General features: G+C 36.3%; 1 protein-coding gene across 11 annotated transcripts in view; it reads left to right on the forward strand.

Moving 5' to 3' along the window:
* EP400 (E1A binding protein p400) overlaps positions 1 to 19180 on the forward strand; it is a 50531-nt gene that overhangs the window by 16990 nt on the left and 14361 nt on the right. For 7 of the 11 annotated variants that reach the window (XM_062589772.1, XM_062589773.1, XM_062589776.1 and 4 more), the window contains 25 exons: positions 924 to 1031; positions 1769 to 1962; positions 2156 to 2333; positions 3005 to 3141; positions 3522 to 3691; positions 4169 to 4343; positions 4742 to 4878; positions 5516 to 5702; positions 6562 to 6728; positions 7745 to 7899; positions 8428 to 8664; positions 9737 to 9901; positions 10832 to 10999; positions 12682 to 12773; positions 13564 to 13862; positions 14612 to 14814; positions 14902 to 15071; positions 15256 to 15452; positions 15710 to 15821; positions 16468 to 16611; positions 16939 to 17097; positions 17367 to 17450; positions 18073 to 18204; positions 18308 to 18352; positions 18609 to 18762. In XM_062589772.1, coding sequence (XP_062445756.1) covers positions 924 to 1031; positions 1769 to 1962; positions 2156 to 2333; positions 3005 to 3141; positions 3522 to 3691; positions 4169 to 4343; positions 4742 to 4878; positions 5516 to 5702; positions 6562 to 6728; positions 7745 to 7899; positions 8428 to 8664; positions 9737 to 9901; positions 10832 to 10999; positions 12682 to 12773; positions 13564 to 13862; positions 14612 to 14814; positions 14902 to 15071; positions 15256 to 15452; positions 15710 to 15821; positions 16468 to 16611; positions 16939 to 17097; positions 17367 to 17450; positions 18073 to 18204; positions 18308 to 18352; positions 18609 to 18762 — 3969 coding nt within the window. The remainder of the gene's footprint in view (positions 1 to 923; positions 1032 to 1768; positions 1963 to 2155; positions 2334 to 3004; positions 3142 to 3521; positions 3692 to 4168; positions 4344 to 4741; positions 4879 to 5515; positions 5703 to 6561; positions 6729 to 7744; positions 7900 to 8427; positions 8665 to 9736; positions 9902 to 10831; positions 11000 to 12681; positions 12774 to 13563; positions 13863 to 14611; positions 14815 to 14901; positions 15072 to 15255; positions 15453 to 15709; positions 15822 to 16467; positions 16612 to 16938; positions 17098 to 17366; positions 17451 to 18072; positions 18205 to 18307; positions 18353 to 18608; positions 18763 to 19180) is intronic. The other 4 variants (XM_062589779.1, XM_062589780.1, XM_062589782.1 and 1 more) reach the window with 2 other exon arrangements.

The following is a 19180-nucleotide window of genomic DNA, read 5'->3' on the forward strand; positions in this document are numbered from 1 at the left end:
AACACTGATCGTGAGCAGTGCTGCTTCTTCACAGTTAGGCATGTGTGAGAAACCATGAGAATTGTATCAACTGTTTTGAGTATCTCAGGGTTTTGTGCTGCACCTGATAAATTTGAAAGGTCCTGAAGTGCTGATCTTGGAGGTATAAGTACTTGAAAGGAAAGGGGCTTTTGGGAATGACAATGCTCTGGCCAACAGCCCTTTTCCATTAGCAGCATAGCGACAGCTGCTATGCAGGGCTTGATGTACGCAAAGTATCCCCTAGGGATCATTTCAGTTATCATGGTAAAAACTGTACTGATTTTTAGTGGCAGGGTTCCCAAGCTAGGCCTGCTCAGCAATCAATATTCAGTTTCCAGATCTGTTTGTTTGGTCTGTTCAGCAGCTTAGTGGCTGCAGCCAACTGGACAGTTGGAAGCATTATAACTCTTGGCTAGTCAGCCAGGTTCCTAATGAGGGTGTTTCCTGATTGATTGGTCATCAACAGCTTGTACATTCCTGCCTCAACAGACCAAACAGGCGATCATGGAGATACTGTAGTAGGCTTGAAATGCTACTCCAATCAAAGACTTTGAAGTCTTTGATTGTCATTCAGTCACTCAGTTGGATTTGATACCCCTATCTTTCTAACCACTGCCTTACTGTTGGTTTACATGGTGAGTTTATAATACAGTAGAAGGCACGCTGGATGAGCAGAATACTTAGTTTTGCTGCAAGTCTCAGTGTAATGTTAGTGGTCTCCATAATCTGGGTCTTTAAATAATACTTCTATCTTCCAACGAATAATTACTTCTTCAGTTAACTTCTGCGTAAAGGACCAGTGTGTTATGTAATAGTGAAGGATGTCATGAGGTTAAACACATTGGTATTGAGTGTGACAGGGTTTTGATGATTTTAAACTTACCTGCTTCAATGATCTTCAGCTGAATTGCCTTTGGATGATTTACTAAAGATGTACGAAGGTGCCTTTGCAGAAAATTTTCACTGGCCTCAGCCTAAGCCCGACAGTGAAGAGGATAGCAGCGAAGAAGGTAAATTATTTTTTTGTTTAGAAGAAAGTTCTGACTTACAGGGTGAAATAAATTGATTGATCTTAGAGCCTCTTTTACAAAGATAGTTTATACTAAAGGAAAAAAAGCAATTGAGTGAATTGCATTTTCAATGATTCTCGTTTTAAGTGAAGAACAATGTTCTGTGCAAGAATGAATGGAAAGTACAGTGCCTTCTGGATAGGTATTTGGAATGAGTGTTAGAAAAATGAGGTTTATTTCTGATACCGCTAAATATTTTTTGGATAATCATCTCTGAAGAATTTCTTCCTTTTCCTTTATTTTTCAATGTGTGAAAGAGGATAGTATCTTAAAGTCATGATGTGTCAGAGATTCTCAGGAGCAGTAGTGAGCTGTAGAAGAGCCTGTCTGCACTGAATAAAGCAGCATACTTCATTGCTAGTTATTATTACACAGATGCCATCTGTTCTACACTAACGTGATGATAGAATTGTAGATTCGAGGGTAGATTTTAGGAAATACAAGAGGACCTCCCAGAAATTGTAAAAAGCTAATGATCCTGTTAGCCCAGCTAGCGATAAATACTGAGAATGTGTTTCTGAGTTTAAACTATTTTCCTTTTAAGATTGTACAGTTATTTTTAAAAGTGACCTCCTGTTAGATCCCTATCTGAATTCCAGTCATCTCAATTCCTTTGTGTGACTGATTTGTAAAGTTAGGTTTATTTAAAATACCAATGTAATTTTTCTCTTTTATAGAAATGGAAGACCATATCTCTGACAGGGAGAGTCCTCAGAAAGAAGTTGTCCTCATAGACTCACTTCTCAGCATCGACCAATACAAGGGTATAGACAGATCAAGTCCTCCGAAGAAACATATGCGAGACATATCAGAAGTTGCTGCTGCGGCAGAAATGCTGTTACCTAAAGGCAGCTCAAGGATAACAACAGCGGTAAAACTCCTTGCTTTCTGCTACTCTATATGTTTATTTCTACATAAAGATTGCCTTCCTATCATTTAGCAAATTTTAACAATAAATTAACAATAAATATTTTTCTAGTTACTGAACTGTAAAATGGCTACACCTTATGATGCAGTCCTTGAGCTTAAATCAGAAAAAAAGTATCAATTCATTCTTGTTACAGGTAAAATATAATACTCCATCCCTTTTGTATGGGCCTCTCAGAGAATATCAAAAGATTGGGCTTGATTGGTTGGCAAAGCTCTACAAGAAGAATCTCAATGGCATTCTGGCAGATGAGGCTGGGCTTGGCAAAACAGTGCAAGTGATCGCCTTTTTTGCACATTTAGCTTGTAATGAAGGTAACTTAATTTACCGCTCTGAATTTTAGACAGGTGCTGGGCCAGCATTGTCTTTGTGAATCGTAGCCTCGGGTCAGTTTTTTTTTCTGTTTATTTGCATCAGACTTTAGTTAGCATACACAGTATGACCATATGATTAGAAGAGCCTTCTTATATTAAATGTGAAATAGAGTGCCATCATGCTAAGTATACTGTTTGGTCAATCTGCTATTACCTTCTGGGTGACAACATCCTTCAGAAGCCCCAGTTTAGTAGTATAAAAAAATATTTAAAATCTTCCCCAATTGTTTAATGACTAGATGGCCATAGGTGGTTAAATTCAAGGAGCTGGACAATTGTGCCTTGTATGTCATCTCAAGTATCATTGAAAATGTTGTAGCCAGGTTGCTTTGACAATATAAGTAAAGCAAAGCTTGTTGTGATGATGTGGAATATATTTTATTCAACTAGTTCGTGTAATTGGGAGAAAAATAGTTATTAGGTATACAAGTTGTACTTTGGAATTCAGAAATAATAGAATAGATTAGAGCTGTTATATTTGTGGTGTTATTGGGTCTCAGTTTTAACAGTGATTCAGTACGCTGCATTTACAAAGACAGGGGAGAAGATAAGTCACATGAATTATCATGAGTCTCTTTCTGTTATTACCTGCTGTATTTTACCTTCTGTAGGTAACTGGGGTCCTCATCTTGTTGTTGTACGGAGCTGTAACATATTGAAGTGGGAGCTGGAATTGAAACGCTGGTGCCCAGGATTGAAAATTCTTCTCTACTTTGGTAGCCAAAGAGAACTTAGGGCAAAAAGACAGGTATGGTATTTTGCAGCTCTTAAACTGCTGTATTTTGCATTTTGGATGGTAAGAATCTTCCCTTAAGCTCCATTTATCCTTGTGTTCCTTAAATCCTGATGGATATAAGAAGTTTTTAATACTACAGGTTGCTTTGCAGAGAGATTCACATCTATCAGTTCTGGATTTTCTAAGGTATTTTTGGAGCTCACTTGGTCTTGAACAATACACACAACACTTGATTTGCTTTCTGAACCAACTGTAATTTAGAGACCAAGACTGTCTTTTAGAATGCTTTTGGATCATAGTATCTTTCTATTCATAATTAATAAATAGGTTGTAAAATACCTGAGAGTTCTGCATTAGCTTTTCTGTCTCACTCTTTCTTTCCTTTTCTGTAGGAATGGATGGAACCCAACAGCTTTAATGTGTGTATCACTTCCTACAAACAGCTGTTCAAAGGCCACCCAGCATTTATGAAAATGCGATGGAAATATTTAATAGTAGATGAAATGCAACAAATAAAGAACATGACAGAGAAGCACTGGGAGGCACTTTTCAGTCTCCGAAGGTATAGAGTAGAGCATTTTCCTTTTGGCAATTTTTTTTCCTTTTCATCTCCTATCAGTGTTCCTGTTCGAGAGAACTGTTTGGTAACTCGTATTTAGGTTGCCCAAATTCCTGTGCTATTTACCAATGCTCACTACCTAGAGCTGCCTTTAGTTGAAAGTCAGGGTTCGGAGACATGCTCAGCATTTCATGGTTGCAGCTAACATACCACTAGAGCACTTGCTGATACTCTGTGCTCCCAGAAAGATCCCTGTATATGTTGTGATCCTTACGCAATGAAGAAGCTAGCTTGATAGCATATCAAAAATTAAAAAGATATTTATCTTGAATTTATTTTTTTAACATTACTTCCTATTTCTTCTGTGTATCTGACAATCCTAAAACTACAGTAAATGTGGTGTTTGAATATTGGTCTCCTTTTGATAATGATATTATGTAGGTGCTATATTGGTTAAAATTTTTTTTTCGTTATTCACAGTCATCATCGTTTGCTTCTGATAGACACTCCTTTGCATAATACATTGATGGAGCTGTGGACCATGGTACATTTTCTGATTCCTGGAATTTCCAGACCTTATCTAGATTTTCCAGTAAAAGCAGCTAATGAGGAAAACCAGGATTATTGCCATAAACTGGTCATCAGGTTACACAGAGTATGTTGTTATTTTTTTCTCCTCTTCCCTACCATAGTAGTTAAATATGACTGATATATTAAAAAAAAAAAAGTTTAATTAAAGTTTTTGGCCTTTCTTACTGCTTTGTTCAATTCAAACAGGAATTCCTGCTGTAAGCAGGGTTTTCTGCTCCCAGGAGAGTATAGATAGGTTTCTTTTAAAAATAATGTGTGGCTTAGATTTTGAAGCATGGCATTCAGAAATTAAAGAACAAATAACGCTTAAATGACTGTGTGCATAGCAATGTAATTGCATATCATATATGAGGTTTATCATATTAAATGCATTAGATGTCAGTGGGTTTAGCTTGCTGTTGTAAAACTGCATCTTTGAAGTGAGAGAAGTTTGTTTTTTTTCCCAATTATGAAATGTTTCAGATGATTCAGCCATTTATTTTGCGAAGATCAAAGAGAGATGTTGAAAAGCAGCTAACAAAGAAATACGAGCATGTGTTAAAGTGTCGTCTTTCTAGTCGACAAAAAGCTATGTATGAAGATGTCATATTACAACCAGGGTAAGGAGTTAAAACAGTAGATAAGAAGCACTCTCATTTTTGGTGCTTGAGCAAGGTGATAAACGATTGTCATGGTTGGGTGTATTTTAATGTTTCTGTGAATTTTTCCGTCATGACTAGTGAATAGAATATGATTACATTGTAAACTAAAATTACAAGCTAGTGTTGTTACAATTCTAATGGCAGACATAGGTATTTAACTCTAGAACCCTTAAATCAAGTTATAATGGTCAGTTTTGTCATTATTTCATTGTAGGATTTGTAAAGGTGTTCCTTATTACGTAAAGCCTAAAGTGTCATCCCCCTGCCTTTTACCTGTGCTGCGCTGTAAAGTGATTTGTGATAGGTGGAGAAATGAAACAAACAGAAAAATGTGGGTGGAGTATGTGGAGCTGCTTAGGTTGTACCTGACTTTAGGGTAGCACTGGTCCCTAAGTTTCATATTTCCAAATTTGTATTTACTGCAGTGCTACTTAAAATATTCTGGAAAGACCTATATAAAATCCAAGCATGTATGAAAATTTTTGCATAACACACTGTACTTCAGACACTCAGCTTGCCAATTTAAGGGCATTTCTTTATGGCTTTATAAGACCTATGCTTAAATTGATGTGTTTCCATACAAATTATTTGATAGAACCCAAGAAGCCCTCAAAAGTGGACACTTTGTCAGTGTCCTGCATGTCCTGATGCAGCTGCAAAGGATTTGTAATCATCCTGATCTGATAAACCCTCGTCTTTCAAGTACCTCTTTTGTATCAGAAACACTGGAATACAGAACAGCGTCTCTGGTACTGAATGCCCTAGAAAAAGATATTTGGAAGGTGAGCAAAATAATTTTTTCCCCTTAATGCCCTTGTAGAATTTCAGCATTTAATATTATTTTATTATACACCATCAGTCTATCTGAGTTTATAAATAGAGAGAATGCATTATTCCATAGCCATAGCCTTTCTTTATAGTAGTTTGAGGTTTTCAAGCAGTTTGTAGTCAGTAATTTCTCATTAACTATGTGGTTGAAGACAAACCAGCTTCTTTGCATCATACTCATGCTCCTACACCACAAAAACACTCTGGGTAGCACAGTGCATGTTTACCAGATTCATTAATTTTTGTTCTGCTTTTGGTAGCTAATGAGAGCAGGACCTTTTAATACACTTTAGTTAATTAATTAGTACACTTCTGGTAATCCTTTTGAAGTACTGTTATTTGTACTGTCATTAAAGAAATGTCCCCCCTCTATAGGGCAAACAAAAAGAAATAATTTAATTAAAAAGAAGGAGGGATAATGGAGCAGATGAGCCAATATTTTTAGCTGTTCTTATCTGCCATCTTCCTTATTTTTCTACTGTCAAGTGCATAGGAATGCTTTTTAGTTTGACATTCAAATACCATAGTCAACAAACCCATTTTAAGAGTTCAACTTGATTCTTTGGAAATCATGGTATATGGAGAATTGTAAAATATGACTTGCACTGATTTCTGTAAGACTGACTAATGATTTCAATTCTGTTCCCTCCTATTCTGATGCTTAAAATGGGTCTACCAGCCCAAGATGTGTTTCTAAAATTTTTAGACACTTTTTGCTAAATACAGAAAGTAAATTCAGCGTAGAACATGGAGCATACTTAACTGTACGTATCATTACATACAATAATAAATGGTATTTTACTGTGCTTGTAGGAGTCAGATCTGTCTCTTTTTGATCTAATTGGAGAGGAAAACAGAATGACTCATTATGAAGCACAAACATTGCCAAAACAAAAGGTTACTAGAAAACTTATTGAAGAGATCTACAGCTCCCCTCCACCACCACCCAGGCCCAACCCAGTGAAGCTCAAACCAAGCAGGTATGTACAGCTGCCCTCCATTTAGCTAGAATTAAAGAAGGAAAAATTAATTCTGTTGATATGTCTACAGAGTTGTCTTTATCTCTCTGTATCTCACACAAAACTTTAGACTTTTGCTTTTATTTTATTATTTCATAATAGTCTTGCTTTTGTTAAAACTGGTGATTTTGTTTTCATATTTTTTGAGTTTATGATGTTTTGCAATATTGGAAATGATTCATCAAAACTAGTAGCTGTGCTTGCACTGTTATAAGAGATGTATAAAGTTTTATAACTATAGATTTTTAAGAGTATTTCTGTCTTACGGAACCAGTGATCTTGAAGTAACATGGAGCTGTTTTTCTGATGAAAAATAGCTGTCTGATGAATTGCAGGGATGTTGACATCTCTCTGGAAACAATATGAGGGCCCTATTCTTTTTCTAGGTTTCTGGATAGATCATTTCAGGCATTTGCAGTATTTTAAATTCTTCTGGTATTTAGCTTGATGCATTGCAGTAAGCATTTTCTTTCTGGAGCTTAGCAAACTGGTTTTGTGACATTTTCTAATTCTGTTAAGAACTCTGGCAAATTCTGTTAAGTTTTCTAAAGTGAGTCTTGCCAACGTTATCAGCCATCTGTCAGCAAGAGATTATCATCTGGTATGATCAGCTAGAAGTTCTTTGGAGGCCTTAAAAGAGCCTCTGTTTTTGGTCATTGATTTCTTGGATATAGGCTTTGCAAGGATTTTTTTTTTTTTAGGTGTTGTGACTGCTCTTGAAGTTTGAGTGAAGCCAACTATATTTTTCTGATACAGATGTTCTTAAAAGATTCAGTGAATCTGTAGGCTGGTTTGTTTTATGAAGTTATAACTGTGATAGCCTGACGTGTATACTTTTAAAAAAAATTTTTGACAGATTTTTGATTGATGGACTAGAATTGATAGGCTATAGACTTTACCAGGGAGAAGTTTATACTTTCCACTTGCTGATAGATTTTAATTTTAAAAGCCAAATTACAATCTTTTATTCTTTTCAGGTTGTTTCAACCAGTTCAATATGGTCAGAAACCTGAGGGCAGGACAGTAGTTTTTCCAAGCACGCAAGTACAACGCACAGTGACTACAGCAACAGTAACTCAGCAGGGACAAGTACGAGGAAGATCACCCATAGCTACAGTTTCTTCAAATCAGGGTAAGAGAGTTAGTGCTATACTGATTACATAAACCTCTAAATACACTGATACAAGTTAGTCTGTTAATAGAACTCTTTTTTTTTCCCCCTCTACCTTAATGATGTAGAATACTAATGGCTTTAAAATACCAACAGACTAATTGCTGGTACATTTCTCCACTAGTTTGTACGGTTTAATCTGCCATTACAATGGAAGACTAAGCTTTGTGTAACTTAACTGATAATGTAGGGAATAAATATAGGACAGTTGGTATTTAAACACAGATCGTGTGTAATGTTCTATCAAACATGGGAATTTACAGTGCTTTTGTGTCTTTATTTAGCCTTTAGACAATGCTTACCAAATGTATGATGTTGTAGAAATAGGATGGAGTAGTAGGTGTGGATAAAAATCCCAGTCTGTACAGAAAAACCATTCCTATAGCAATTTTAATATCCTCTTGGAAGGTTTCTCTTTAATGCAGGTTGTTTAAAGCAGTGGAGTTAAAACCTCTAACAGCTTGCACAAACAAACCTTATTGATTGCAGCTGCAGCAGCACAGTTTCAGACAACTCAGGCTTCCACCAGTGCTCCAAGACACCCGCCAGCAGCGACCTTCACCACAGCAACTAGCACTGCCAATCCTGCGAAACAGCGGGGTCAGACCACTGCACAGGCCTCCCAGCTGGGCCAGCCCCAGCCCCAGCCCCCCTCGCACACCATCCAACAGAGTGTGCTGCCTCAGAGGCTGGTACTCACCTCTCAGGCCCAGGCACGGTTGCCTAGTAAGTGGCCTCCCCTTTCAAGGTTTCTCCCACCTTTTTACTACAATGAGGTTAAGTTACTAGGCACCCTAAAATGTGTACAGAATCGTTGTTTTTTTTTCACTCTTCTGATTAGCCTTGTTCACTATGTTGCTATGACCAAGGAAAATCGAAAATTGGATAAGAAACAATAGAATTGCTGTGGACATACATTAGTGGTGTCAACTTAATCTCCTATTTCTGCATGTTTCTTCTGCTGGCAAGACTTCCTTCCGACCAAATGTTTTAGCTCTATCCTAATTATTCCTTTCATATTAAACACTAATCCATCTGCTAAAGGCCTCTCTCGCAGAGAGGAAAGTTGCTACTGTTAGGCAGAGAAAAGCAATCAGGCTTTGCTTTAAGGTTGTATGTGCACTGCCTATTAGCATGTATATAGAATACTGAGCACTGATGTATTAATTTTATCTCTGGGGGTAATGCACTGCCTTTACAAAAGCTAAATTTTCATGCCATTGTTTTCTCAATATCGTAATAGTTAATATTAAATGCCTCTAACCTTTCTGCATTTAAATCAGAAAAAGCTTGGTCCTTTTCACTTTAAAGCTTTTTGGTTTGTCTAAGTGCAGATTGCTTAATATAAATCATGCTTCATCAGCAAATTTTAATCTTCAGACTATTTAAATTGTGTATTTATATTGCTGTATATGTGAGTATTTTTGTCTCTTCCTTACACCTTCCTTGATGCTCTTGAAAAGGCAGTGGAAATCACTTTACTGTCTATACTTGTTCGGTTACAAAGTGTCACATGAGTTTTCAGGTAGCTCTTAACCTTTTCTTGCTAATGAAAGTGAAGTTATAACTTCTAAAATGTTGATGTTCTTAGCTTTTAAACAATCAGCTTTTTTCCAGTTTGTCCAACAAATACAGAAAACAATACCTGCTTAACTTTTATATGACACTTTTGATGCACTAAGTGTAATTATGCATGGAAGGCGCTTCCGCACCAGTTTACTAACCAAAACTTAGAATTGTGAGTACTGAACAACACCCCCTTCTTTGTGTTTTTAATGCTTGTTTCCCTCCTTAACAGGTGGTGAGGTAGTAAAAATAGCCCAGCTGGCTTCTATAGCAGGAGCGCAAGGCAGAATCGCTCAGCCAGAGACCCCTGTAACACTGCAGTTTCAAGGCAACAAGTTTACCTTGTCACACAGCCAACTTCGCCAGCTCACTGCAGGGCAGCCCCTGCAGTTACAAGGTACTTAATTCAAAACAGGGAGTTTTCCAGTGCTTAGAATGCTCAGGTTTTGGTACTGTTGAGGCAACTTTTTTTTCCTCTCTGCTTGTAATGTTCTGCTTTGTTTTCTGTGTGAGACAGCTATAAGGAGGCAGCTCTCACTTGAAAAATAAATGCATGTCAAGTGCATGAAAGATACAGTTACTTTATTTTTGTATATTGTATTTCAGTATTTTATTATTGAATATGCACCCACATGTATGCCATACAGTTAAAATAAACTGAGGCATTATTTTAGATAAACTACTTTATGAGCAGAAATAGACAAAACTGAGGACATTCTTAAGTTGTTCTGAAGTGTTAAAAATAATGCTGTTAGATCAGTATACCTCTGTATTTTGATCCAGCTCTTACCTGTTGGTCACCTGGATGCTCCACCTACAGTATTTTTTGCTCTCAAATTACCACCTTGGTGTTACGTGTGTTGCCAGGTTCAAAAGAACTTGGAAAAACTTGACTTTCTGTGGAAGGAGCAGCTTCAGTTTTGGCCAACAAAGTAAACAGACAGAACATTAAGTGAGGATTTTTGTGTTGATTCGATTTTGTTCAAATTCCTTTTAAAATATCTAGAATTAGAATGATATCCAATGAGGTGAAACTCCTCTGAACTATGAAGACTTTAACATTTTCCTCCTGTCAGAGATTATGAAACTTTAAGTCAGATTGGTATAATGAACTCATCTAAGAAAATTTAACGTAGTTTGGAGAAGTAATGATCTATTGGTAGAACAGCTACCTAGGTTCCTTGTTGTCTTTTGCGTTGTGTGAGTGGTAATCTGTGTTCGGTTACTTTGGATCAGGTTTCAGTAGTATCTTTTGCTGGGGAACACTGTTGATTCTTTTCTGCTCTACCTAGTCTAATTTTGTTGTTTTTTAACTCCTCCATTGCAGGAAGTGTTCTTCAAATTGTTTCAGCACCAGGTCAGCAGTACTTGAGACCTCAGGGTCCAGTTGTCATGCAGACAGTCTCCCAAGCTGGAACTGTTCAGAATGCTCTGAATGCTTTAGGAAACCAGCATCAAGGAGGGGTGACAACTTCCACGACAGTGACACAGCAAGGTAGGTTTCTAGCCTGAATAAATGTCTCTGTTTACATGTTTAACTACTACACACATTGATGTATATTCCGAATTGTTACAGATAGCAATTCTGAAAGTTGGGTTCAGAAGCAGGTATACTGTGAGAGAAGTCTCATTCCTTCTGGCTAGTGATTTGTGATTAGTCGGTATTGGAGTTCTGGATAAATTTTTAGTCCAAACCTGAGAACTTGAAGCCTTATTAATTATTCAGAATTTCTCTTTACTAGTTCTGTCTTAGGTCAGATGTTTATGGGAAGAAGTAAGTTTGAAATATTTTGTTAGTTCTTTCAAAGAAAGATCAAGGTGTTTATTTTTTTATACTGATGAGGAATGTCCAAGAATTTTCTCTGTTTTTCTGCATTGATTTTGCGATTATCTAATTTTCTTTGCTTCTCTGTCTAGTCAAGCTGCTGTTTTCCCTTTCCCTCTATAAATACTGCTTGAGCTGGTTGGTCCCTTACTGCAAATGTGTGCAGTTCCTTGCTTAAAAAACACAACCAAGTTGTTGATCAAAAAACAGTAGAGATATTGCTATCTAGGATGCGTTTATAGCAGAACAACAGATTGCTAAATGATAACAAATGCAATGCCAGGATTTTGTTCACTGGAAACGGCCATCTGCTGCAATTGTTTCTGGATACAAACCAGTCCCTCAAAACATCCTGTTGCTGCTCCTTTTGATGTATTAATGTGCCCTTGAAGTTCATATTTGACTTTCTGAAGAGTAAACATCATATCATAAAAAGGGAGAGGAAACTTCAACAGCCTTACAGTTGCGGGATGGTAAATAATTTCTGTAATAGTTTGGAAGATCCATGGCTTAATGTTTTGTCCCCCAGTTCCAGTAACATTACAGGTACTTGTAATATGGCTACAGTTTACCACAAGAATTGATAACTCAGAATGTAAGACTTCTACAAAAACAAACCCATGCATCTTATTACTTCAACAGTGGTAAAAAGAGTGCTTCATTAAAAAGCAAGAGTAGCAAAAATGCTGTTTTCAAGAGAGAAATGAAAAAAAAAATTGCCATTCACCTTAAAGGAAGATATAAAGCTTATTGAAAATATTTACTGAATTTTAGTTAAAATGCCAAATATGCTATGAGTGATTGGAAATAATAATTGCTGAACTCACATGTAGCTTGTCTGTAATAAAAATTTGGAAAGGCAAAGCTCTTTCCTTGCTTCTCAAAGTCTGTTATTGTTAATGTAAGGTCTAGTGTCTGCTAGTTAACTTGAATGCAATTCTTTGTCATAATATTGATTCACTACTAAGTACAGTTTCAAACTGAGTAGTAGAAGGTTGTGCTGCTTTTCTATAAGAAATAACCAGTATTGACGAGCAGTGTGTTCTGGCTGAGATAGAAACCAATATATATCATCAGGAAAGTAACTGCTACACAGTGTCTGTTGTCAGCCTCTGCGTGAAGGGTGTTACTGTAGTTTAGAATAGTTTACTTGTGTGAAATGTTCTCATAATATTCATATTCTGTTAGCTGTCTGGCTAACTAGCTAAGTACAAATTTGCAATACCTAAAGGCCATTTAGACTGAATGTTTGTCTGCACTGATAACTTAGTGTAGCTGTGAAATGGCTACTTATTAAAAACAATAAATGAAAACAATCTTCAAAAATATATAAATACTAGGTTTATTCTCAGTTTGTATTCCAGGTAGACCTGCAGTTACTAATTTGTCAACTGGTGACATGGGAGCAGCGTTAAAACCAGTCCCGACACATGGTCAATCACAGGTACTTCACTTCATTTTTCTGTGTAAACACAGCTTTTCAGGACTGATAAGTCCACGTGATAGCTGGAAGCTATAACTCACAAAGTTGGAATTAATTAGTAGCTTTAATGATTATAGGATAAGTAAAACTAAATTTTGTCACGTGTTGCAGATTGACATTTGATACATTTTCATTTATAATCCATACTTAAATTAAATTTTGGTATGTAAACTCCAAAGCAGCCAACAGAGTGCTTGTGTTGTGATGACAGATAGGATTTTATAACTAGGCTATATCATAATTATGTAGTAATGCATGAATAAGGGAATCATCAGATTTTCTTTGTTTCTAACACAGAGGCAATTGGGGAAAATTTTATGTATTTCTAATCTTAATGACTTTTTTAAAAAAAGTTACTTGATAAACCCATAAAACATTGGGAAAATGTATATATCAAGTATATATTAAATTGCATTGTACCTTATCAATACTATTGTATTATTCAAAATGCCCCAAATATAAATGATGAATTTTCTTTTTGCAAAACTATGAAAATATACATTAATAAAACTGATACGATGATAAAATAGAATTGATCTTTTAATATACATTGGACTTAAATGTGATCTTAAAATTTTATTCAAAATGTATCTTGTGTAGGGATCCAAATAGTTGTTACGATCTAGCATGGATGGTGGTGATATAAAACACACATTACTCTCACCCTGATAGCTTCATTCTGAAGAAATTCAAACTCCTAAGTGATCATTTTAAGCAGCAAATATATTTTTTTAAACTTTTTTTGGCAAAGGAAACATATGAAGAAAAGAACCGGCTTCTGAAGGAACGTCTGGACAGAATATTCTCTGGCAATGAACGCCGTTGTTCAAAAGCACCAGTGTATGGCAGAGACTTGTTGAGTGTTTGTTCTTTGACTGGTGAAAGAAAGCTGCCTCAGCTGTGTTCCTGTGAAGATAACAGCTGGAGGTGGGCTGGCTTTGTGAACTGTTGCCTTTCTTCAAGTGCCTCCAGAGGTCCGGGTGATCCATTGCAAGAGCTGATCCTGACTTCGGTTCAGCAACAAGAATCTTTAAAGGATGTTGTTAACAGGTAATGTGGGACTGCCTCATAGTCCTTTACCACATTTAGTTACTTCCTAAATAACTCTTCTAAACAGCCCAAAAGCCTTATTCCTGTTCATTAGCTTTTTTGTTTTAGATTGATTTATTTAACAATAAATGATATGCAATATGAACATTAAAATAACAATTCTTTTTTAATTTTAGGATCTTTATAATAGCAATGCTCAGTGCCTCATTTCTAAATTCAAGTCCAAATTCAGCTGATCGTACTTCAGCTTATATCTTCAGGCTTTGAATTTACTTTTGATTAGATACCTGTGAAGGCTTGGATCCAACCAACAAGACTTAAGGCACAGAGATTTAGGCAGCGGTTAGTTCAGCTAAAGCTGACATGTAATAGGTTATAGGTTGTGTGTAGAGCAAATCACTGCAGTGCCTTGGGAGTATACAGTGCAAGTAGAAGAACTTTCTTTGAATTGTTTTTAGTAAGTCTAGTATGATGGTTGTTTTTGTGTTTGTGGTCTAGTCACTGAATACAGTGATCACAATGCAAACGGCTTAACAGAAACTATCATCGAAGCTGATAGAAAACAAAGAGAGAAAAAATACCAACACTTTGAAGATACATAGCAGCTTGCTTATGACATTAACAAAGACTATCTAGGGTGTGTAGACAGGACAGTGAAGTTACCACGTTGATGTGCTGAAGATTATTGCCAGACATGATCATTTTGTATGTTGTTTCTTAACCTGATGTTTACTTTATGCTTTTCACAGGGCTCTCTTTGTATTGCCAGCTGCAGTTGCTGCTCCCCCATGTTTGTATGTAGCAAATCCTCCCCCTTCATACAGTCACAGGTTGAAAATCCTTAAGCACAACCTTAAGCAGAAGGCAGCTCCACACTTGCACCAGCTGCAACAAATTACAACTCCACACTTGCTACAGTTCCCTGACCTCCGACTGGTGCAGTATGACTCAGGTAAAGCAGGACTTTTGGTGGTAATATTTTGATCATTTGCTGTCTTGTAGTGGGTAACCTTTATTATTTTTCTTTTTTAAAATGCAGGAAAATTAGAAGCTCTTGCTATCTTGCTTCAAAAGTTGAAATCTGAAGGGCGCCGTGTGCTGATTTTGTCACAGATGATTTTGATGTTGGACATACTGGAATTATTCCTGAATTTCCATTTCCTCACGTTTGTGAGGATTGATGAATATGCTAACCATGAACAACGGCAGGTAAGTTTGCACTAACAGTTGTCCACAAACAGCATTAAGTGCTCTCTAGGCTTTTATATACTACATGCCTTTTTTCTTACCCATTTTGAAATACTCTTTCTTTTTTCTTCTTTTTATTAGGCTATGATGAATTTATTTTGATGTATGGTTTTATTTACTGCCTACTTTTATTGTCTTTATATAGGAGCTGATGAAAAGTTTCAACAGAGACAAGCGCATTTTCTGTGCCATCCTTTCCTCTCACAGTCGTTCTACTGGAGTCAACCTTGTTGAGGCAGACACTGTTGTGTTCTATGACAATGATCTAAACCCAGTGATGGATGCAAAGGCTCAGGAGTGGTGTGACAGAATTGGGAGATGTAAAGACATCCATATATACAGGTGATGCTTACAGATCAATGAATTTTCCTTAATATACTTTAATGTAAGGTTAGTTCTTTAAAGTGGAGCTGGTAGTATGTGGAGGATTTTTTTCTACCTATACCAGAAGTAAAAAAAAAAAAAAAAAAACTAACAAATCCCTCAACCCCCACACCACCCATTTTAAAAATTCAATGTTATTCTCTGAGGGCAATTTCTCTTTCGATTTCTGAAGGTGATTTTCAAAATAGCTTATCAAGTTTTCTAATTTTTTTTAGGCTTGTCAGTGGTAATTCTGTAGAAGAGAAGCTTTTGAAAAATGGCACAAAGGATTTGATCAGAGAAGTAGCTGCTCAGGGAAATGACTATTCAATGGCCTTTTTAACACAGGTAAGTTAGTACTCAAAACATGCTCAAGCATCTGTGTAAGAGTGTTTAATAAACATTTACTAGAAATGCATTTGGACTAGAATTTGATAGATAAGCATATTAGATTTCATGATTGCTTTAGGTTTTAGATAGTATTTGAGAGAATATGGCACTATCTGCTGATAGTCACTGTTATCACTGTTATTTGCACAGTGATGTACAGGCATCATCCTTGTGACTTAATGTATTCTGACTTCTGTCTGACTACAAAATTCTGCAGAGCTTGCAAGGATAAAAGTTTTAACAACTTCAAAAATGTGAAATACAAAGTTTAGTGAGCTAGGCTCCACATTGCTGGTGTAATGGTGCAGATGATCGTGACTGCACTGATGAAGTTAGACCATCCTCATCTGCCATTGCCGATATGGCAGTGCCAGAGGGTAAAGCATCTGTTAACACTTTATTCTATATTCTATTCTGTGTAGTCCTACAAGAGAAGATTACAGAACAGACAGTGGACAATTTTCCAGATATAATTATTTTTTCTTTAGTCATTATACGGTTTATTAGTTCCTTTGAACCTAAATTTATTTAGGTAAAATAAAAACAAAAACAGGGTAGTCCTGAAAACTGAACATAATTCTCTTTTCTTGTTCTAATTACCTAGCAAACAATTCAGGAGTTGTTTGAGGTTCATTCTCCTATGGAGGATTCTGGATTTAGAGTGAAAGCAGAAGAATTTGTAGTACTTTCTCAAGAGCCATCTCCAGCAGAAAACATTTCACCTAAAGTTGCAAGACCATTCATAGAGGTAATTAATCAACACATACATTAGTGAGGAAGGGAGAAGATACAGCAGTGTGAAATTTTCATTAAACAGCTCCCTTATTTTTTTTACTTGTGTAAATTTTATCAATGTTTTCTGTCAGTTTGATTTTTTTTTAAATTTTTTCTTGTAAAAAATTACAAAAGCATATTGTTGAATAGTATACTTTCTTGGGGACTGTTTGTCACTAAGTATACTTTCCTGGGGACTGCCTCAGCAGAGATTTATTGCAGACATTTATGTTGGAGTTTAGTGAACGTCTCATGGGATTTATTTCCACATTTTTTGGAGTTTTCATTATGTTTTTGAAAGGCCCTCAACAGTATTGAACAAGAGGATGAAGAGTCAAACGATCAGGTACAAGAAATAGGACCTGAGTCAAGCATTGAACCTTTAATCTCAGAGCTCTGCGAGACAAAATACAGTGAAGAGTCCTCACAGTTGCAGGAATTAGTTGCTGTTGTGGATCAGGTACCATGCCTTTCCATGAATACTTGGCTAAAAAGTAATGTTTAGTTCAAATATCTCAATTTCTTTGCAGTCTTGCCTTAAAGAAGCTTCATTTTCTATGGATTTGATACTCTGAATAAAATGATGAGAAATCTCCTATTGACTTAAGTTGTTAAGCCGTTAGAAAGGGAGATTAGTTTCAAGGAGAGTTTTAAAGCACTCTCTTTCAGTTATTTTTTTTTCTTTTTATCTGCAATACTAACTTGTTTTCCTTTAATGTGTTCTCTCAGCTTACTCCAATTGAGAAGTATGCTTTGAATTATTTAGAACTCTTCCATGTTTCTGTTGATGAGAATGGGCCAAGGTTGAATGAGGTAAAATAACAAACCTCTCTGTTCTGTGTTTTTCTATCACAGTAAGCACTAGCAGAGTTATATTTTGAGTGTGAAGTAGAAGTTTCTCTAACGACATTGGGTATATTGTAGGCACTTCCGAGTGTACTTAACTAACTCAGTATACTTACTTAGTGCCAGAATGCCTTACAGGGAACTTATCTGCTTATAATTCACATGTTTTAAGGAGATACGTGTTCTTAATTCTTATTTATAAAATAGAAATAACATTATTCAGCATAACTCAACAAATATTTGTTGTACTTAATTGACAGCAGGGAGAAAATTCGTTAATTTCAGTGAGGCTGCTCATTTGAATAAAGTTAAGCACAGGTATCCATTTGTGTGGTTATGTTGAGGTTGCCTGTTGTTTAACTCAAATTCTGAGTTTATATTATTTTGAAGGTTTAAAGAACCCCACAGAGATGAAAAAAATCTATTATTAAATGATGAGGAAAGGCATCTGTTAAGAAGTTACTTTAAGTTTTCTGTGCTTGAAAATGTCAAAGTTTAAGGAATTTATCCATAAAAATACAAATCGACAGCATTTAATCCAATGGCTATTACTGCATAAAGTTGATAACGACCTTGGCTTTTCACCTAGGTGGAATTGAAAGCTGCAAAGAAAGCATGGGAAGTTCAGCATATGAAAGTGTTAAAGGAAAAGGAGCAAAAAATGCTTTGGGAGGATGATGAGGAACTCCTCACCTACACTCGGGAGGATGCATACAACAAAGTAACTCCTGATCATTTTTGTATTTCTTCTTGGTTAATCAGAATACCTTTTCCTTCAGGGTTCAGTTGGTTCATTCGAATTGTATTCTATTTTTGTTTTGTAGGAATATGTCTATGAAGGTCCAGATGGACAAACCGAAATAATGCCAGTACGTAAAAGTAACATTGGGCAGTCAAAATAAGCTTTTTATTTTTTGAGAAATAAAGATCGATGTTTTGGGGGCAGGTTTAGCTCAGTTGGTTAGAGCGTGGTGCTGCTAATGCCAAGGTCATGGGTTCAGTCCCCGTATGGGCTATGCTGAGGGTTGGACTAGGTGACCTCCAGAGGTCCCTTCTAACCTTACCGTTCTTCGATTCTATGATTAGCTAATACGTTGCACTAACTACAAATTACTTTCTGTGTAGCTTTGGACTCCCCCCACTCCACCTCAAGATGACAATGATATCTATATTGATTCTGTTATGTGCCTGATGTATGATACCACCCCAATTCCAGAATCAAAGTTGCCACCAGTGTATGTCAGGAAGGAACGTAAACGACACAAAACAGATCCATCTGGTAAATATTTTTTTCAAAACTGTTATGAGGTCTATTGGTAAAAGTCAAGAAATCATGGTTTTTTGCTTGCGACTATACGTAGCCTTGAAAAAAGAAAAATGGGCAGATTTGAAGAGAGAAAAATTCCTGTCTCATGGTGGTCTTAAATCAATTTAATCACAGGAAACCCCAGTTCTTATAGTGTGTCTTGCTATTTTGACATGTGGATATTTTTACTTCAGAAAGGACAATTTTAAAGAACAGACACTCTGCTGTGTGAATTAGGACAAATTTGGTATTGGTTTACAAAGGCTCTGGCCGTGTTATGTTTTGTTACAGACAGTGTGCTTTTAAGAGGCAGTGCAAGATACTCTATACACTTTTAGATAGTTTAAGGAGAAGCAGTTTGTTGTTATAAGTAGCAGAAAAATCAAAGAAA

This window comes from Rhea pennata, chromosome 17 (genome assembly GCF_028389875.1).
Source record: "Rhea pennata isolate bPtePen1 chromosome 17, bPtePen1.pri, whole genome shotgun sequence".
Taxonomy (NCBI): domain Eukaryota; kingdom Metazoa; phylum Chordata; class Aves; order Rheiformes; family Rheidae; genus Rhea; species Rhea pennata.